The sequence below is a fragment of the Pteropus vampyrus genome, unplaced genomic scaffold (genome assembly GCF_000151845.1).
Source record: "Pteropus vampyrus isolate Shadow unplaced genomic scaffold, Pvam_2.0 Scaffold55, whole genome shotgun sequence".
NCBI lineage: Eukaryota > Metazoa > Chordata > Mammalia > Chiroptera > Pteropodidae > Pteropus > Pteropus vampyrus.
In genome coordinates, this window is record NW_011888836.1 from 4,538,092 (window position 1) to 4,558,368 (window position 20,277).

General features: G+C 40.2%; 1 protein-coding gene across 4 annotated transcripts in view; it reads left to right on the forward strand.

Moving 5' to 3' along the window:
* The window catches only part of ANKRD29 (ankyrin repeat domain 29), a 47,867-nt gene that overhangs the window by 26,834 nt on the left and 756 nt on the right, over positions 1-20,277 (forward strand). For all 4 annotated transcript variants that reach the window (XM_023530812.1, XM_023530810.1, XM_023530809.1 and 1 more), the window contains exons 7-10: positions 6,700-6,798; positions 8,407-8,502; positions 10,749-10,847; positions 18,175-20,270. In XM_023530812.1, coding sequence (XP_023386580.1) covers positions 6,700-6,798; positions 8,407-8,502; positions 10,749-10,847; positions 18,175-18,270 — 390 coding nt within the window. In that variant the 3' untranslated portion in view covers positions 18,271-20,270. The remainder of the gene's footprint in view (positions 1-6,699; positions 6,799-8,406; positions 8,503-10,748; positions 10,848-18,174; positions 20,271-20,277) is intronic.

The window sequence follows — 20,277 nt, forward strand, 5'->3', positions numbered from 1 at the left end:
CCACTGTACCTATAAAAGCCATAATCTTTTTACTGCCTGCCATGAGCTTATAAATAAAAGGTCAATCTAGTCCAAGTTCTGTCTTCTCTAAAAGGGTAAACTCTGCATATTTAATTTCACTCCAGAAAAACAGGTAGTGTCATAAATATAGCAAAAGTGATATCAGCCTAGCTGCCTTTGTCATAGTTATGAGGAGGTTAAGAAGAAAAAGTCTAATTAAAACTTTTCATTAAAATGGCCTGCACATGATAGAATATTGTATAGGTAGGGCATTTGGATATCTTCTATTATGAAATCTCAGCTGACGCACTGAGTCGTCAGAACATTCTTGGATTTATAAAATAAAGACAATGATATTTGCCTCATTTAATTTCTTGATATTTTTAGATAAATCTGATTTATAATTTTTGCACTGCCATTCTATGGAGTCCTGACATTTAATGGCACACTGTAACAAGACGTTAACCAAGTTTCTCTGAAATTAGTCAGCTGACATTTGATCTGAGCTGCAGGGAATCTGAATGATGACAGAAATTACTTTTCCTTGTAATTCAATCACTGACGAACTAACTGAAACCCTTTTTAATATATTTATGAGAAGGAATTATAATTACAAAGCAAGCAACAGGCAGACTTTGGAAAAACTATGTTTTTGATTTGAAACTTGAAAAATTTTTTCTTTTAAGTTGTCCTAGATAAAGAGGTTAAGAGTTGTAGAGATCACTGAAATCCATAGTCGCTCTAAAAACTCATTTTCAGTTCTTTCTATGGATCTTCACCAAGTAGAGTTGATATAAGTCAAACCTTATTTTTTAAGGGTGAAATATGTAATTGTCTTTCTACACGAGAGTAGCATTTTTCACAGAAAATACAATATTGAAATATTTGTCAGTGATAAACAATGTTACTTTAAATTCAGCATTTGACCCAATATTATTTTCTTTCAAGTTTCATAGTCAAACATTTCCTAGAGGAAGTAGAAGGATCTTAGGAACACCGTTAAAGGCCTTCACTCTTAGATATAATAGCCACTTAAAAAGTATTATTAAACTTTGAACTCTTAACAGTTCCAGATAAAACAAAAATGCCAAGACATAAGATTAATTTCTATACCCACTTAATCAAAATTCAGTTAAAATTCTATTCTTCGTTGCCAAAAGGAAAATGTTGGGAAAAAGAGTGTGTGAGAAATGATGTCTTATCGATCAAACCTTTTTAATCATTAGCTGAGATGGCTATTTATTCTGTTTTTCTATTAACAAAATGCTTTGACATATACTTTTCCCAACTCAACTCACCCACCTTATTAAATAATACTTTTATAATACTTTTAGTGAGTGGTAAAAGTCTGACTCTGTTTACCCAAAGCCGAGATTGGCCTGTCGTCATTCATCTCTATCTAGTCCTCTTACTGTGCTAATCAGTATTTCTTTGAAGCCTGGCAGAAAGGCCATCTCATAAAGTGCCTTCTCTAATAGAATCCTTGGTTTGGACTTGTATGCAGAGAGGCTGGGACCTAGATAATAACGGTTCTTCCGGGTTGCAAGCTTGGAGGGGTGAATCAAGTGGTGGGCAATGGGAGAAAGTAGAGCCAATGGATTGGTGCAGTATCCTGAGAGCTTGGAGATGGGAACAGACAGCAATAGGGTGGGCCTACCGCTTGTGTTCCCTCTGTGCATGGTAGGCACTCAGAAGGGGTATGCTGACTCTGGAAGGTGCCCTGTGGCTTGGGCAGAGTGCCAATGATATCTGAAAGGCTGCAGTACACAGTGATCAGGGACCGGAACTAGGACAGACTCAGATGGAGCACCCAGGCTCACAGGCAGGACACTAGTCCCAGGAAGACTGTGAGAGCCAGCCAGGGAGCCAGACCCAGGTCTTGGAGAAGGTTGGGATGGGGGTGGGAGGCTGCTTGGTTGTTATAGAGATATGGATATCTTAAGGAAATGAAACATAGGCTCAGTTTGCTTATTAACTGCATGACCTTGAGCAAGTCATTTACTCTCCTTGAATCTTCATTTTTTTCATTTGTAAAACTAAGATAACAATTGTACCTTTACTATAGGCATATTGTAAGTATGAAATAATCCCTGCAAAACTCTTAATGCAGTGGCTGATATGCACCAATTGCTTAGTAAATGTTAGGTATTGCTATTATATTTCTGTTCCATTAGGACTCACTGGAACAGAAAACCTATCAGAAATCAAGGTTGTACTCTTTCTCTTGTGAGCCATGTGATCTCTGTCATCTCAAAGTCCCCTCTTGCTTCTTTTTCTCTCTCTTCACTCTTTTTTTTTTTTCTGGTGGGGGGACAGTTGCTCTGCTTACTTGTCTTATATGTGGTCCTCAAGTTTACAGGTCAGACTACCAAACTCTTAGGGTAGCCATGTCATTGTTATATCTCATCTTTGTACACCAAGCCACAGAGCACTGGCTGGGCTGCCCATTCTTGGTCTGATCACCTGTGGCTGGGGAGAATGGAGTCAGGCTATGGTCAATACAGGCATCTGGTAACATCTTTTATATACCCATTTGCTGGATCAGGTACACTGAGCAGGGACACAGTAATGAGAAATGGGCTCCAGGTAAGAATAGGATTGGTAGCAAAGTTGTCTCAATACTGAACTCTGTCTGCTACCAATTAGGTTCCTTATACCTCTTGAGCCGCCAACTCAGAATAGAATTGGACTTCAAGACTTTCTGTATGCCTGGAGCCTACAAGTGAAGTAGCCTAAGTGTGAGGACTGGAAGATAGTAGAAACAAAGAGCTAGTGCCACTTAATATACTCATTCCCATGGAGGAGAATGGTTTTAATTATTTTTTTCTCAATAATCTTTAGGAGCCTAAAAAGGCTATGTAAGATTTAGTCTCTAATACAAATCTTATCATATATTCCATCTCATGCTTTGATCTATCTATAAAAAATGTATTAGAGGATCCTCAAAAATGTTAGCACAAATGGAATGAGGGAATAACAGAGTTGGAAGGAACTGCAAAAGTCACCCATTGAACCATTCGACAGGTACTTGAATCCTTTCTCTAAGAGTCCTGTGGAGCTGTCGGGGAATCCTTCTAGGTATGGAGAGCTCTCCACTACCTCATCAGCTCATTTAATCTTTAACCAGCCTTCATTATCATTTCTTTCTTACATTTAACCAAAGTCTCTGGTAAATTTCACCTGTCAGTCTTCTTTTAATCACTTGGTCTGCAAAATGAGTCTAAATCCTTTCCACCTGGTAGGCACACAAGTAGTAAATGACAGCTATAATAACCCCATGAATCTCATCTCCTTCAAGCTAAGTGTTCTATTTCTTTTTTTAAAAAAAGCATTGTAGAGGTTGTAACTTACACTTCATGATGATTTATTCAATTTAATATACTTTAAAATATATGTATTTTTGTCAAGAAGTATTCAAAAACTTATATAAATGTTTTAAATATTTTATTCTACTCCAGTTCTCGCCAAAACTCTACAAAAAGGAGCTAAACTGACTGAATTTCCATCATTTCTATTTTGAAGTCGTCTTCAAAATGAAATTCTGACCATTATAACATAAAGAAAAAATAAAAGAAAGCAGAGATTGAGGTGTACAGAAGAGGAAGACTTCTCCTATTCATAAACTATATAATTGATAAATAATTTGATTTGACAATAATGCTCTACCTCACATTCAACTCCCTGGGTTCAAAAACCAGATTTGGACAAGTAATTAACGGTAATGAAATACACAGGTGTCCCCCCAAATCTCATTTTACCAATTGTTCCTATCTGCTCAATCAGTTATCCTGCATAAAAACTGGGAGGATCAAATTAAATAATGCATATGGAAATGCTTTGTAAATAAAAGTAGAAATTAAGGTACTTGCCATTTCTCCTGATAAATACCTTTTGAATTCAGTTACCATGTTCAAAGCATCTGTTAGCCAGTCCTTGTGCTCAGCACCTTTTTATATGTTTTCTCATTCACAAATATATCTGTGAGTCTAATATTTTTGCAGAAGGAGACACTGAGACACAGAGTAATTTACCTGAGGTCTCATAACCGGGAAATGGTGACTTCTTTTTCCACCTGCTGTAACTATTGCAATTAAGGTGATAGAATTTGAGTGTTAGCATTTCTGTTATGATATTAATAGTTGTTCCCAATATAGCACCTCTCAGCACTTTTCAACATACTAGTGTCAATTAATAGAATTTTACTGAAAACAAACCCTCTGAAAGCACAGCAAACAGGCTGCTGGCCGCCTTTCCTTGGCTGCCCTCCGGTGGCGATATTGACAAAGAACAAATATGAACCCAGAGCAGGTAAAGAGGGAGAAGTGAGTGCATCAGCACCTGAGCTCCAGAACAGCCTTTGTGGAACCCAGACTTCTTCTCTTGCCTCCTGGGATCCCACCCACAGCCCTTTGGGCTGCATCCAGGTGGATTTCCCACCCTGCCTGAACCATCTGCGCCTGTCCAAGCCACTGTGACTGTAGATGTTTTTCCTTCTACATGGAATGCCCTCTCCCCTCTCTCCCGCCTGGCAAAATCCTAGTCCTCCTTCAAGACCCAGCTCAGACATCACCCCATCTGTGAAGCTGACCCTGTAACTCCCATGCAGTAAGAAGGCCCCTCTCCTGGTTCATCCGGGACATTTTTGTCTATATTTTGTTATAGCACTACAATCATACTGAAATCTCCATGTCTCTTCTCCACTAGACTTAATTCCTTTGATAACAGGAACCAGGTCTTATTTTTAGTACTCTGCCTGAGACTAAGAAAATGCTTAATAATTGTTGGGTGGTCGAATGAATGAATAATTCTCCTGAACTGGGAGAATAAAGTTAAAGAATGAATGTAGAAGTGCTTTGTAAACTAAAAGTACAAATTAAGGTATTGTGTATTTACATTGATAATGATACATAATATTCAGATTGAAAGGTACTTCTCAAAGGCCCTTGTAAGGGCCAAGCAGGGCGAGGGTGTTTGCAGCCTTCTTTTATCCCTTGTTTCAGCACTTCTTCCCCATAAGTCTTCCAAGGCACAGAGATGCCTCCTGCTGCTCTTCAGCACTCTCAGATCCTTCTAGGCTCTTGATTTGCCACCATCCAACAACCTGTTCAAATGTCTTTGTCCTTTGTCCCTTTGCCAGGACAGCAATGGGCAATAATCCTCTGCCTGCTGTGGCTAGTAGACTGTTGTTGAAATTCCATACTCCAGCAAAAAAGGAAACTTTATATCCTCTAACTGAGTCATCTTGCTCTTCAGCCCCTATTCCCACTGGTGACTAATTCAGTCTTATCTGACAGCCTTTTGGGCCGTATTACCTGAATTACCTCAGAGGTTAAGTTTAGTCAACTCTGGGTCCTCCTTCCTCCTCCTGCCCTTTTCTCCAAAGTGACCTAAGCTTCAGAGGTCAGACTATCACCTGGCATCGGGGTAGAGGTGGGGATGCTCACGTCTTCTTGTGTGGGCTTGTCTAGCCTCTCTGGTCCCTGGGTATCCTGTACTGGTACCCTGGAGATGCAGCTGGTTCTACCATATGCTGGCTCTGCCATTGTCTCTGTCCATGAAATGTGGCCTTTTTTTCCTAACTCCAGGCTTATTCCAGGCCACTGTTTACCTAGCACTTCCAATTTCTCACAGGCAGGCAGGGACTCCTGGGTGCTCAGATGCCTAGTGGACATGGAGTAGGGGGATCGGTGCATGTCCCGGGTCCATTGGCCCAGAGAACTCCCGCAGTCAATTCTCTTCTCTCTCAGGCAACAGCCAAGAGCAGAGCTTCTGTAAGGAACTTGCAGTTTTCCTGAGTTCCATCCCAAAAACAAGAGAAAATCCTTCCCATTCTAGAATTCACCATAATTTGTATGTTTCTACCACCTTAGCTTACCCAACCTAAATTTATCCCAGAGGGGTGAATTCACTTCCTTCCAGCACTGGAAAGGTTTTCTGTTTTCCTTTCTGTTTGGCAGGAATCACCCTTCTGTCAAATCCTTCTCTGTCCCTTGGACGTTTCACCTTTTTTTCCTCTGGAGCAGTACATCTCAGCCTCGTGGCCTAGTGTTCATGGGAAGAGGGTTGTGGGAGGAATAACACACAGGAAGTATTACCCAAAATGTCATCCTGCTATAACTAGCTAGAGTGCAGCACTTCCTAGAAGACACATTATCACATTCTGCATAAAATTAAAGTCCCTAAAAATGATGTGGCTGTGGCGAGTTCTGGACATCAGAACAGAAGAGTGGGAGAAATCTCTTTTGTTCTCTGACCCTCAGAGCCCCCCTCCAAGGAAAGTGCTCCCCTCCACTCTTCTGTGGGAATGAAGGGTCCGCACTAAGCCCAGTGTGCTGTGTGAACCCACCAGAAAAGCAAACAAACTGACAGAGCCTTGGGGAAAATAAAGACAGGCTGGCTTCTCCTCTCTGGGTTTGTGAAATTTGGGTGTGCAATGCAATCGCTTCCCACACTGCATTCCATGAAGTCTTGTACCACACTGTGTGATAAAAGATCGTGCCATAAAATGGCTGTTTTATCAGCCAAAAAATTAATATTGGCAATTAGTAAGTGGTCCAGGTAATGCCAAATACCAGACGATGTAACTGACTTGAAATCACCCTCCTCATTTGTCAGCGGAATCTTCTTTCCGGGTGTTAACTTGCTGCTATATGGATGCTATGTGATCTTCTACTGATCCAAGTGTGTCCTGTCGTGCAGGACGGGACGGCGCCGCTGTGGATCGCGTCTCAGATGGGCCACAGCGAGGTGGTGAGGGTGATGCTTCTGCGTGGAGCCGACCGCGACGCCGCCCGGAACGTGAGTTTGTGTGAAAACTGCACAACATGGGGATTCAGGGTGGACAATACCTGCGGTGAAGTTCCAAAGTTTAACTCGGTTTAGAAGTGCAGAGAAAATGCGGCTTTATTTTGTCTGTAACTCACCTGGGTTTTCTCCCAACCTCCACCTGCTCTTTAGCCGGAAAACAAAAGTCTCAATCAGTTGAAACTTAGCAAGTGCTGCTCAGTCTCTTTAAGGAAAAAAAAAAAATGTTTGCTTCTTCGGAGATGCTCCTCCACATAACAGGACTCCTGGATGAAGCTAGGAGGACGGGAGAGGGAGGAGCCGGAGTCTGTGGCTGTCCTTGGTTAATGTGCCCCTGGCGCTGCGCCGCCTGCTGACACTGGGCTGCAGTGCAGCTGGAAGCGCGGGTTGTGTAAGGAGTCCGTGGTTTGGGGTCTCCGCAATGCTCCAGACTGGCTCCGCCTCGCCTGGCTCACCAAGCTGCAGACCCCTGCCCCATTTCCTATCGGCCTCCATTTAACCTTTGCTGGTGTCACCTGATTCTTCTGCCTTGGTGAGTCAGACAGCAGACTCTGTGCCCCCATGGGAAGCAAAAGCAGCTTGGGGAGATCCTGCTGTCTGACCACACTGTGCTATTATTCTCTTTTCTCTCTCTCTCTCTTTTCATACAGTGTCTGGACTCTTTGCCCTTAGTAATTAGTCCTGCTTATGTGACCCACCTCCCTTTTCCAAGTGGAGCTCAGAAAAAGGAAAGCAGAAGACACGTTCCTGACCACTTCATTTCCCTTCTCCCACTCTCTTTTTCTTCTTTCCTTAGTCTCTGAAGCCAGAGAAGAAAAATCCCCTTTTCTTACCTTCTTTCTTCCTGATTCCAGCTAAACCGTTAGAGCAAGTTGGGGTCTGTACTTTACTGTGGGAGAACTCTGAGAGCTAAATCCTCCAAATGCAGCAGCAGTTGATACATTAAAGCAGGAGAAGAAGGAATTTGGAAAAATTCTTTTTTAAGGCCAAAAAAATGATGTCAGAAGTAGAATATTAATTTTTGAACTTGTCTTTGCACTTTTTTTTAAACAGATTTCAATTGATCCTCTTTCTCCTCTCCTCTACCACATACATACTACAGACAAACAGATACGCAGAGCAGAAGAGAGCAAAGTTACATACAAGCGAAGGCAAAATGAAAAGCACATTTTGAATTTTAAAACAGTAAATTAATACAATTCAAGAATTATTTAAACCATTGCAAATACGTCAACCATTAATTTCTGCTAAGTCATAAACTGCATAGAATTCCTCTTTAGTCCATCTATGTCCTAAAAATATGCTCTTGAAATTCCCCTTGTCCCTTACCTGGTGGTCTCAGGAACTGGAAGAATATGAATTCCCAAATGGCAGGATTCTAAGATAATATAAGAAGTCGCATATTTTGTCTGGTATTCTTTCACATAGAATTAACTGCTTAATATGCTCTAAAATGCTTCTAGATTGAGACGTTGCAGGTCTGTGTTTTATGCATTTTCCTTTTTTCTGACAAGCATATTCCTAATTCTCAACTAATACTTTGTTTTCAGCCAACACACACATATGTTAATAATCAACTTTTGTTTTCCTCTGTCTGTGAAGGATGGTACAACAGCTTTACTGAAAGCAGCCAACAAAGGGTATAATAATGTTATAGAGGAGTTGCTGAAATTCTCACCCACCCTTGGTATTTTGAAGGTAAGAGCTAAAGAGAAATTTTTACCAATCTGTAAAAGAAAGAAGTTAGAAATTAAGTAGTCTATACTTGGGAACTGCAGTAGAATCTTGGAATAATTCACATGGTTAGCTGTGTTCTTGAAAGAACATACTTGTAATTTCTTAATGTTGGAGATTCATGGGCACTGGTAGAAATGAGAAGGTGGTAAAAAGAACAAACCAGGGTTTGTCAGTACCTAGTTTTCCAGAAAAAAATTAGTAATGAAATTGCTAAATTGGAAAGTCAACTATATTGGCATACCACTGGAGGATTTGTGAAATCCTCCATAAATCATGAAACACATGACTTTTTGTCCCACAAAACACACAGGACAGGTGTTCACGTTCCTTATCTCCATTACCTGGAGCAAAGAACCACGCTATCACCTCAGGCGAAATAAAATAAGCCTCAAACATCTGGACACCTCAGAGAATGTGTCATTCTGGAGAGAGAGCTAGGTCTTCCAGAAAACAGAGCCCCCAAATTCTTTTTTAAGTTGTAATCATTTCAGACTAAAATATTTCTAAACTAGAGTATATATGAGGCTTGGCAGTCTTTTTCAATAAAAGGTCAGTTGGTAAATATTTTAGGTTTTGTGGGCCATACAGTCTCTGTTGCAACTGCTCAATTCTGTCATTATAGCACAAAAGTAACCATAGAAAATACAAAAACAAAAACAAAAATGTGATTGAATTCCCGCAAAACTTTATTTATAGACATTGTGTTTCTGGAATTTCATATTTTCATGTGTCTTTTAATTTTTTTAATTCTTAGCTGCCAGGACATAGAAAAACAGGCAGCAGGCTAGGTTTGGCTCGCGAGCTATAGTTTGCTGACCCTGGTATACACTCTCCTGTTTTCTTAAATAGAGGACACCAAACCTGTTCTAAACTTACAACAGTGGCTTAGTGCCTTCAGGGTTTATTGAGGTATATATTCTACCTGCCCTTGAGGGACCCTAGAGGCTTTTGGGATACTCTGATTCTGATCTTTATGTCTTTAGGCTCCATTCTTGCTGTCCGCTGATAAGAGCTGCTCTTGTCAGTGTGTTGGCCTCTCCCCACTGTCCCAATGAGCTACTGCTAATCTTCCATGAGCCTAGAAGCCAGGAAGCTGCACTTGTTAATATTGTTTGTAAAGTATGAATAATAGCCTGAGAAAGTAAACTTTCTACGAATAAAAGAAATGAGCTTCAGAAATGGACTTTGCAATATCTAGTCTTATTTCAAACAGCTCTTTTTTGGCTTGGTTTTTAATTCTGGGCCATGTTGCACATAGGTGCAGTCAATTAATAGGTTGGTTAAGATTTAGATAAGTGAAATGTTACCATATTAGTGAACTGCCATATGTATAAAAGCAAACATGGAAAAATGCTATTTTGTTGGAATTTTTCTCTGGGTATTATATTTTACTCTTTTATAAGAATAAGAAAACTTTTTTTTTTTTTAATAAGTAGTTAATTTGGAAACTAAGCTTGCATTTAGGTAGTATTCACCAGAGACGTATGTACCTTTTGGAACAGATGTCATAAGACTGTCCATCGTTCTTATATTAGGTTTGTGATATTCTCTTCCTCTCCCCTTCCAGAATCTGGCTGTATGCTGCACCTCAGCCGCTTCCTTATTTCAATAAATATTTGTGATGAATTCCATGAAATGTCAGCAACCTATCCACTAGGCCCTTCTATGCTCAGAAATGCTCCAACCCTGGGGCTTTCCTCACCCCACATGCTCTTACTCTTATGCCTTGTAACTCTAGTTGCTCTCCTTCCTGCCTGCCCTAGTGAGCAGAACATGTGTAGCTGGGCTGACAGGTCAACCAGTTGGTTAGCCAGCCATTCTTCCAGCATTGCTGGAAATTCATATAAAGCACGAAGTTTATATATGTTGTCCTCAAAGGAAAAAAAAGTGTTTGACACAGCATTGTTGTTTTTTTCCCACAGCAAGTTCTAACATATATAAAACTGACCGAGTGATCTTGAGGTCATGTGCACCCTGGGCCAGATTTGTTTCACTTGCAAAAGAACATTGGCAGTATTTACACTGACCATCTACTCTGTACCTGAGGACACTATGTTAGATGCTGACATGACTTTGAAAAGGGAATATAAGGAAGTGTAAGGCTCTGATGTTACAGTTTCATCACACAGGCTGGTTCATGATAAAAGCCAAGCCGAGAGCTGATGGCTGTGAGCTCACTCCTGACACACTCTGTTGTTTTCTCTTAGAATGGGACATCGGCACTCCATGCGGCTGTGCTCAGCGGGAATATTAAAACAGTCGCACTGCTCCTGGAAGCAGGGGCAGATCCAGCCCTGAAAAACAAGGTACTGGCCTTACCTTACCCATTTTTTAACTCCATTAGGCACCGACACAAAGAAATAAGGCAGTGTCTACCTAAACTAAGGTAACATCTCTACATTTCTCTGGCTCCTGTCACCATCTTTATACCTCAGCATAGCAATGGCATGTGAAGTTGTCATTAGATTATGAGTAAGCAGTACATTTGGACCCAGAGAATTATACTAAAAACCCTATATCATCAATGTTTTTCTGCTAAAAATGGTGCAGCTTCCCAGGGCGGGGAGTAGTGGGGCAGGAGTTGTGGGGAATAGGGTTATGAGTGTTCTGTCATCAAAGAAGAGTCCTAAAAATGTCAAAATTCTGGTAGTTTATCGCCATCTCCCGTAAGTTTTATGCTCATATGTTAAGAATTGTTTGTGCTCTATTCAGTGACTACATGGGGACAGTGTTGCTTTTATGTTGTTAGCAGGGCTTTATACTACTGTTACATCAACCTATAATTTTTATGAATCAAAATCCTTAGTTTACAATTAGGCCAAATTTGGAGGTGGAAGGTGCACAATAACCATAGAAAAAACTGCCTTATTTCTTCTTATTCAACATCTGCATAAGCAGTCAAATGTACAGATTGGGGTAGGGGCATGGGGATAGTGACCTAGGAAAGATCTTGAGGAAACACTGAACTACTGACTTTTGAAGGAGGAAGTAGGAATGGTGCTTATTCACAGGGAAAGATATGAAAAGTAATTTTCATTTTATACTTATCTACTCTTTGAACTTTTATGTGTCTACTACTGTGTTCGATTTTATTAATAATAAAAACAAAAACATGTAGTACATCATGACATTTTTTAAAGAAACCATTAAGAAGCGCTATTAAACAACATGCCAAGAGTCTCTTTCTTTTAGTTTCACTTAGTGTGTGGAATTATTATTTCCTTGTTCCTACCATTGAACTGTTTGAAGACAACTTTTCTGCTTGCTTCTTCTTAAGATACTTGGATTTGTTTTCCATCAGCTGACCTGGCTGAGTGATAAGCCAGTTGAAATCACAATTGCTCTCTTACCTTTAGACCTTGGACACAGGCTTCCTAAAGAGATCAATCCTCGTTGCTAAGCCATTCAGTAATGAATTAAGGCAAAGGGAAAAACATTACCTTAGAAAGTGAAAAATGCAATTCTTTGTGTGTCTCCCGGGATCTCAGCAATAATGATTATGGGGAATTTCCAGTGACCACAGTGCTGGACTTTGGACCCTCTCTAGAGCTATATGAATATATGTGTGGGCTGCTTATGTTGGAGTTTCATACTACACATGTCCTTAGAGAGCTGGGAGTAGCTGCCAGGGAGCCCATCCACCAGCCACCCCGTAGAAGCCAGCCTCTGTAAAGGCAGCTCCAGAAGCAAGGGTGTTGAGATTCTAGCAGCCATCCAGACCTCCTGAGGGGGTATTCTTGGCCTTCATTCATTTATTCATTCATTCAACTAACACAAATTGAATGCCTACTACATACCACGCACGATGCTATTTCCTGGGGAGACAACGATGAATGAGATTCACAGAGTCTCTGCCTCACGGAGCTCAGAGTTTAGTGGGGAATGAACACAATTAAGCAGTTGTAATAGAGTGACAAAAGCTATTAGCAGGGAAGTAAAGAATGCTGTGAAAGGCTTCCCAGAGAAAGTGACTTCTAAGCTAGTAGAGAAGCAGTCATCTGCTCCAGGGCTTCCAGGACTTCTGCTTGGAGGCTTTGAGTCTGACAAGAGAGTAACCAATCCCAGTGGCCACTCTCCACACTGTAGCCATCCCCGTGGGTACAGGGGTCCTGTGCTCCCGATCCCCAACTAAGGACTCAGAACACATCTCCCAGGAGCAGTAGGGAAAGAGTGGTTTGATGCAGTGCTATCCTGAATATGGACCTATGGTCCTACTTCCTAACGAATAAGATGGCCTTTAGGAGCTAGGTGAGCACTAGCTATCATAACAGTCCTTACATCCTCAGCAACTCGAGAATTCAGTGGGGTCCAACTAGAAGAGAGGAGGAATGAGACCCGATTTTTAGAACTATCTGGATGACACACAAAGCAATAATGTGATTGACCAAAACTTGACAATACAGTTTGAGGGTATAAAGCTTATGTTAATGATAAAGGATACGAACATTCATGGAGATAATCACACAGCTTGTTGTCACACACACTGTAACCCGACAAGCTTGTGGACAGAGGTGCAGCTTCTCAGATCCCCTCTTCTTCCTGACTGTAAAGGGTCCTCTGGCAACCTGCCAGCCTGATGACCGAGGACCAATAACCAATGCAAAACAGTTAGTTATTCCTGAATGGACTCTGAGACTGGATGGAGCTTAGGTCTGTTTACCAGGAGCATTTTTCTGCAGGCCCAGGCCTTAGAACTCTTCAATGTCTGGTCCTGCAGGAACTAAGCTAATAGTGGAATTTGGCCACATGGAGGAACCTCTGGTTTACAGTAGCATAGAATAGCGTAGCAATTTTCTGTCTGATTGATTCAGTCTCACATCATCGTCAGGGGTCCTTTGTGACAGGCCGAGGTGCAGCCATAGGACAGCAGACCACTTATAACAAACTCACAATTCCTCACAAATCTTTACATAATTCCTCCGAAGTGAGGTCCTAGCTAGCAGGTAGGGGTCAAGGAGCAGGATCCAGCCTGGAAGGTGGGACTGCAGGACCTCCATCTATGGTCAGGGTCCCAGACAAAGCAGCTGGGATTCCAGGCTTGGTTGCAGAGGGGAAAAAATGCGGGACAGGTAACACCTATATCCAAGCCCTCTCCCCTATGCTGAGTGCCTTTCTACCCTTTAATGCCCCTCCCCACCGCTGAAATACCAACAACATTCTTTTGACTCATCTGTAACAATAGTTCTCAAAGTGTGGTTCGTGGACCATTGAGGGTCCTCAAGGCCGTTTCAGGAAGTCTAAGGTCAAAACAACATTCTTAATACACAGATGTTATTTGCCTTTTTCACTGTGCTGACATTTGCCCCAACAATGCAGAAGCAATGGTGGGCAAAACTGTTGGTACCTTAGTACATATCAGACTGTACTGGCAAGTGATTTTACAAACCTTTGTAAATTATTTTACAAATTTTGTAGATTATTTTACAGAAATACCAGTTTTACTTACAAGTGTCTTTGATGAAGCAGTAAACAATTTTAACTTTGTGAAATCTTAATATTCTGTGTGACAAAATGGGAAGTATGCATAAAGCACTTCCACTGTACACTGAAGTGTGACAGTTATCAAGGAAAAGCACTTGTGCAATTGTTTGAATTGCAATGTGAACCCGCCACTTTTTTCATGGAACCCCATTTTTACTTGACAGGATGATTTATATCTACCGCATGAACCTGACAGCCTCCTAATACTAAAAGGCTTTTTTGATGAATCAACTACTGTGTTCGATTTTATTAATAATAAAAACAAAAACATGTAGTACATCATGACATTTTTTAAAGAAACCATTAAGAAGCGCTATTAAACAACATGCCAAGAGTCTCTTTCTTTTAGTTTCACTTAGTGTGTGGAATTATTATTTCCTTGTTCCTACCATTGAACTGTTTGAAGACAACTTTTCTGCTTGCTTCTTCTTAAGATACTTGGATTTGTTTTCCATCAGCTGACCTGGCTGAGTGATAAGCCAGTTGAAATCACAATTGCTCTCTTACCTTTAGACCTTGGACACAGGCTTCCTAAAGAGATCAATCCTCGTTGCTAAGCCATTCAGTAATGAATTAAGGCAAAGGGAAAAACATTACCTTAGAAAGTGAAAAATGCAATTCTTTGTGTGTCTCCCGGGATCTCAGCAATAATGATTATGGGGAATTTCCAGTGACCACAGTGCTGGACTTTGGACCCTCTCTAGAGCTATATGAATATATGTGTGGGCTGCTTATGTTGGAGTTTCATACTACACATGTCCTTAGAGAGCTGGGAGTAGCTGCCAGGGAGCCCATCCACCAGCCACCCCGTAGAAGCCAGCCTCTGTAAAGGCAGCTCCAGAAGCAAGGGTGTTGAGATTCTAGCAGCCATCCAGACCTCCTGAGGGGGTATTCTTGGCCTTCATTCATTTATTCATTCATTCAACTAACACAAATTGAATGCCTACTACATACCACGCACGATGCTATTTCCTGGGGAGACAACGATGAATGAGATTCACAGAGTCTCTGCCTCACGGAGCTCAGAGTTTAGTGGGGAATGAACACAATTAAGCAGTTGTAATAGAGTGACAAAAGCTATTAGCAGGGAAGTAAAGAATGCTGTGAAAGGCTTCCCAGAGAAAGTGACTTCTAAGCTAGTAGAGAAGCAGTCATCTGCTCCAGGGCTTCCAGGACTTCTGCTTGGAGGCTTTGAGTCTGACAAGAGAGTAACCAATCCCAGTGGCCACTCTCCACACTGTAGCCATCCCCGTGGGTACAGGGGTCCTGTGCTCCCGATCCCCAACTAAGGACTCAGAACACATCTCCCAGGAGCAGTAGGGAAAGAGTGGTTTGATGCAGTGCTATCCTGAATATGGACCTATGGTCCTACTTCCTAACGAATAAGATGGCCTTTAGGAGCTAGGTGAGCACTAGCTATCATAACAGTCCTTACATCCTCAGCAACTCGAGAATTCAGTGGGGTCCAACTAGAAGAGAGGAGGAATGAGACCCGATTTTTAGAACTATCTGGATGACACACAAAGCAATAATGTGATTGACCAAAACTTGACAATACAGTTTGAGGGTATAAAGCTTATGTTAATGATAAAGGATACGAACATTCATGGAGATAATCACACAGCTTGTTGTCACACACACTGTAACCCGACAAGCTTGTGGACAGAGGTGCAGCTTCTCAGATCCCCTCTTCTTCCTGACTGTAAAGGGTCCTCTGGCAACCTGCCAGCCTGATGACCGAGGACCAATAACCAATGCAAAACAGTTAGTTATTCCTGAATGGACTCTGAGACTGGATGGAGCTTAGGTCTGTTTACCAGGAGCATTTTTCTGCAGGCCCAGGCCTTAGAACTCTTCAATGTCTGGTCCTGCAGGAACTAAGCTAATAGTGGAATTTGGCCACATGGAGGAACCTCTGGTTTACAGTAGCATAGAATAGCGTAGCAATTTTCTGTCTGATTGATTCAGTCTCACATCATCGTCAGGGGTCCTTTGTGACAGGCCGAGGTGCAGCCATAGGACAGCAGACCACTTATAACAAACTCACAATTCCTCACAAATCTTTACATAATTCCTCCGAAGTGAGGTCCTAGCTAGCAGGTAGGGGTCAAGGAGCAGGATCCAGCCTGGAAGGTGGGACTGCAGGACCTCCATCTATGGTCAGGGTCCCAGACAAAGCAGCTGGGATTCCAGGCTTGGTTGCAGAGGGGAAAAAATGCGGGACAGGTAACACCTATATCCAAGCCCTCTCCCCTATGCTGAGTGCCTTTCTACCCTTTAATGCCCCTCCCCACCGCTGAAATACCAACAACATTCTTTTGACTCATCTGTAACAATAGTTCTCAAAGTGTGGTTCGTGGACCATTGAGGGTCCTCAAGGCCGTTTCAGGAAGTCTAAGGTCAAAACAACATTCTTAATACACAGATGTTATTTGCCTTTTTCACTGTGCTGACATTTGCCCCAACGATGCAGAAGCAATGGTGGGCAAAACTGTTGGTACCTTAGTACATATCAGACTGTACTGGCAAGTGATTTTACAAACCTTTGTAAATTATTTTACAAATTTTGTAGATTATTTTACAGAAATACCAGTTTTACTTACAAGTGTCTTTGATGAAGCAGTAAACAATTTTAACTTTGTGAAATCTTAATATTCTGTGTGACAAAATGGGAAGTATGCATAAAGCACTTCCACTGTACACTGAAGTGTGACAGTTATCAAGGAAAAGCACTTGTGCAATTGTTTGAATTGCAATGTGAACCCGCCACTTTTTTCATGGAACCCCATTTTTACTTGAAAGGATGATTTATATCTACCGCATGAACCTGACAGCCTCCTAATACTAAAAGGCTTTTTTGATGAATCAGTGGTAATATTAATAAATGTACTCTTGATATTATGTAATGAAACATGTCAACATTAGGAATATCTGCATAACTCAGTCAACCAATATTTTCTAAATGACCAGTGCACGATGTTACAAATTCTACCTATAAATACACAGACCTATGATTTTAATGTAACAGAGTATGAAAAGTTCATTGATATGGTTTCAATTCCACCCTGCAATTCCCTTTAAGAAACTACCACTTACCCTGTGTTGGCGTAGCATCAAAGAAGAATATCTACAATAATCTAAAAAGATTGTTAAAATGCTTCTCTCTTTTCCAACTACCTATCTGCGTGAAACTGAATTTTCTTCCTATGCTTCAAACCAAAACAACATATCGGATGCAGGACCAGATATGAGAACCCAATTGTCTTCCATTAAGCTACACTTTAAAGAAATATGCGGAACTGTTCACAATGCTACTCTTCTCACTAACTTTTTGTTATTGAAAATTTTGGGTTTTTTTTTTTATAAATATGTTAGTTATGTTAACTTGTAATGGATTTATTACTTTGAATGAATTAATAAATACATTTTTTAATTTTTTTCAGTTTTCACTTATAATAAGTTAAAAATAAAAGCTTATTGGGGTTCTCAAAAATTTTTAAGAATATAAAAAAGTCCTGAGACTAAAAAGTTTGAGAACCACTGCCCCATAATGTCTATTGCATGTGGTAGGGACATGCTGCTCACTAAATAAATGCATAAGGAATGTGTCTCAGCCATGCGTGAAAAGAAAAGGCATACAGTGGGACAGGTCAGGTGGAAAGTAGAGGCCACTGAAGCTGCTTTTTCTCAGATATCTCTCATGCCCTAGATGTTTCCTAACTGCCTTCTTATCAAAAGACACCAGTCCCAAGTCTCAAGTCCATAGCAGACAAGCTGCCAGATATAATTATTTAAATATAAGGTATCAAATTTAATGTTACCACTGTTTATTGAGCATATACTAGATATGCTAGGCATTGTGCTAGAAATGATACACTGATTAATAAGACATGGACCCTGGCCTCCAGGAGATTAGTCTAGTAAAAGATATGGCTAGATAGAAAAATAACCCTAACAATGAGATAAGAGACTAACAGGTCATATTTATACATGTTAAACAGACCTTTGATGATTTAACACAAAACAGAGAGTCCAGTAAAGTTTTTCACCAGTGAAGGAGTAAGTCAAGTTTGAGTCAGGGCCACCCCTTTGGAGTCCCTAAAACCGCACCAACTGTAAGAATTCCCTAATTCCTATCTTCTCTTCTTTCAGGCCAATAAACTTCCAGCAGAATTAACCAAAAATGAACGTATATTGCATCTCCTCCAAGATAAAGAAGGGCACAGGAAGAGTTGCACTACTATTTGACTGAAAAGTACAAACCTTACCCACATTGTCCAAAAAGAAATTGCTTTTTAAATAGTGTTGGAAATTCTTTTAAGAAAGAAAATGCTCCAAATGCCCACTCTGGGACCCTGACCAAGAACAGCTGTGCTTTGTGTCCTGAATCAAGAACAGAACAGCTCAGGGACTCCTTTCCTTCCTTACCCAGGCTTCTCACGCTGGCCTATAACCCCGCTCCAGTGGGGCCTGGCAGTTTTGTGGATTCCACAGAAACTCGTTTTAAATTACACTAACTTGGGCCTCTCAGTTAAACTTGAATTGTTAAATCTTCTAAGAGGTTCAAGCAAGGAGACAGACTGTAAACCTATAAAAGACTGAAAGTCTGACCGTCAATGAATCAACACACTTTTGCTTTTGTGTTAACTGTAAGTGTGCTAAAAGATATAGCTCCTTTATAATGGAGCTACATCTTTATGTCATTGCAGTTTAAAATGTTCTCTTCTACGCAAGGATCATAGCCATGGTTACTAAAACTCAAGGATGTGTAAAGTTAGGTTATAAAAAGCCACTTCTGACATTCCACCATGTGCTTTTCAGAGATGGACTGTTGAACTATTAAAAAAAATTATTCATTTGTAAGCTGATCCTCATCTTATTCCTAACATGTAAAAATCATTTTTACCTCGAGTCCAGATTTTAGATATGGTAAGATACAAGTGGCAAATTTGGAAATTCAGAAAATTAAAACCACAAGAAATTTAAGCTTGTTTCATTGAGCTTTTGTTTTGGTTCTACTATTGGGAATCTATTTCCCATGCCATAACTAAGTAGATTTAACATGCTGTGGAATCTTGACCTTCCAACACTACGTTGCTTCATACAATGACTTTGAGGTCTTTGGATAAAATGTGATATATGCAAGTACAATATGTTGTTATTACTGTTGCAGGAGTTTAAGTAATAAAAGACTGTTATTAGCATTTAATAAGTGTTCATCTATGCATGTTCTTTAGCTGATTGATTCCAAGAAAGAAACCTAGATTTTATTGAATTATAAAATTCAATAAAAGGGTGTGTCAAAAGGGGGTGTCAAAATTTATATTTGACGCACTTTATAATCAATGGTGTCTAAATGCCTCAGTCAGTGCCTACTTGCACACATAAAAATTAAACCTTCTTTCTATAATCTACCATAATAAGTATTGTTGGTATTTCTGTTATTTATCACATCTTTTGTTTTCTTATTTATGTTCTGCTCTGGTTTCCAGCCAGTGTTCTATGTGAAGGTATGTTAAGATGGAGGAAATATAAACTCAAAAGATTTTTTAACCAATTTTCAGTGATACTAAAAGCATTTTCTTTAAGTCAGTAAACAATGGAATATAATTTTTGAAATTAGAAAGTATTCTTTTAAAGTTTGTTATGATTAATAAAATAATCGATCAACAAAAATCAGCTTATTTTGATTAATATCACAAGCAAAACCAATAATGAGCAACCCACAGCCCCCAGAGATACCTACAGCCTGACTAGCTATGCGACATATCTGCAATCTAATTTTAGAATAAAAAATTAGAAAGCTGTATCTACATTGTAAAACACCCACATATAAACATTTTAGTAGCTAAAAAGCAGTGCCAAATCCTCATTGACTTTCTTTTATTCAGCAAAGTTGTACAAATACATATTTTCCCCTCCATAGGAATTTCATATAGCCATATTTATTTTGAAGAGGAAAATAATGTGGCCTTAAATGCGTTACATTTTTTTCTCAGTTAGCTCTGAGGCCAAAAATGATTGCTCATCACTGATATAAATCCAAACAGTATTATAGGTACTGATAACAAAGTTCCAAAAGACAAAATGGGGTGAAATCACAAACGTAATGTATTTTATTAAAACATGTTGTCTTTGGCCTAGTCAGTAGATCATTTTAGGTGGACAATGTTCTTGGTCAATATTAAGGCCATTAAAAATGAATCCAGTAGCTTTAACAACATTTAGTGGAGGCCTCTTTACTGTAGGTAAGGG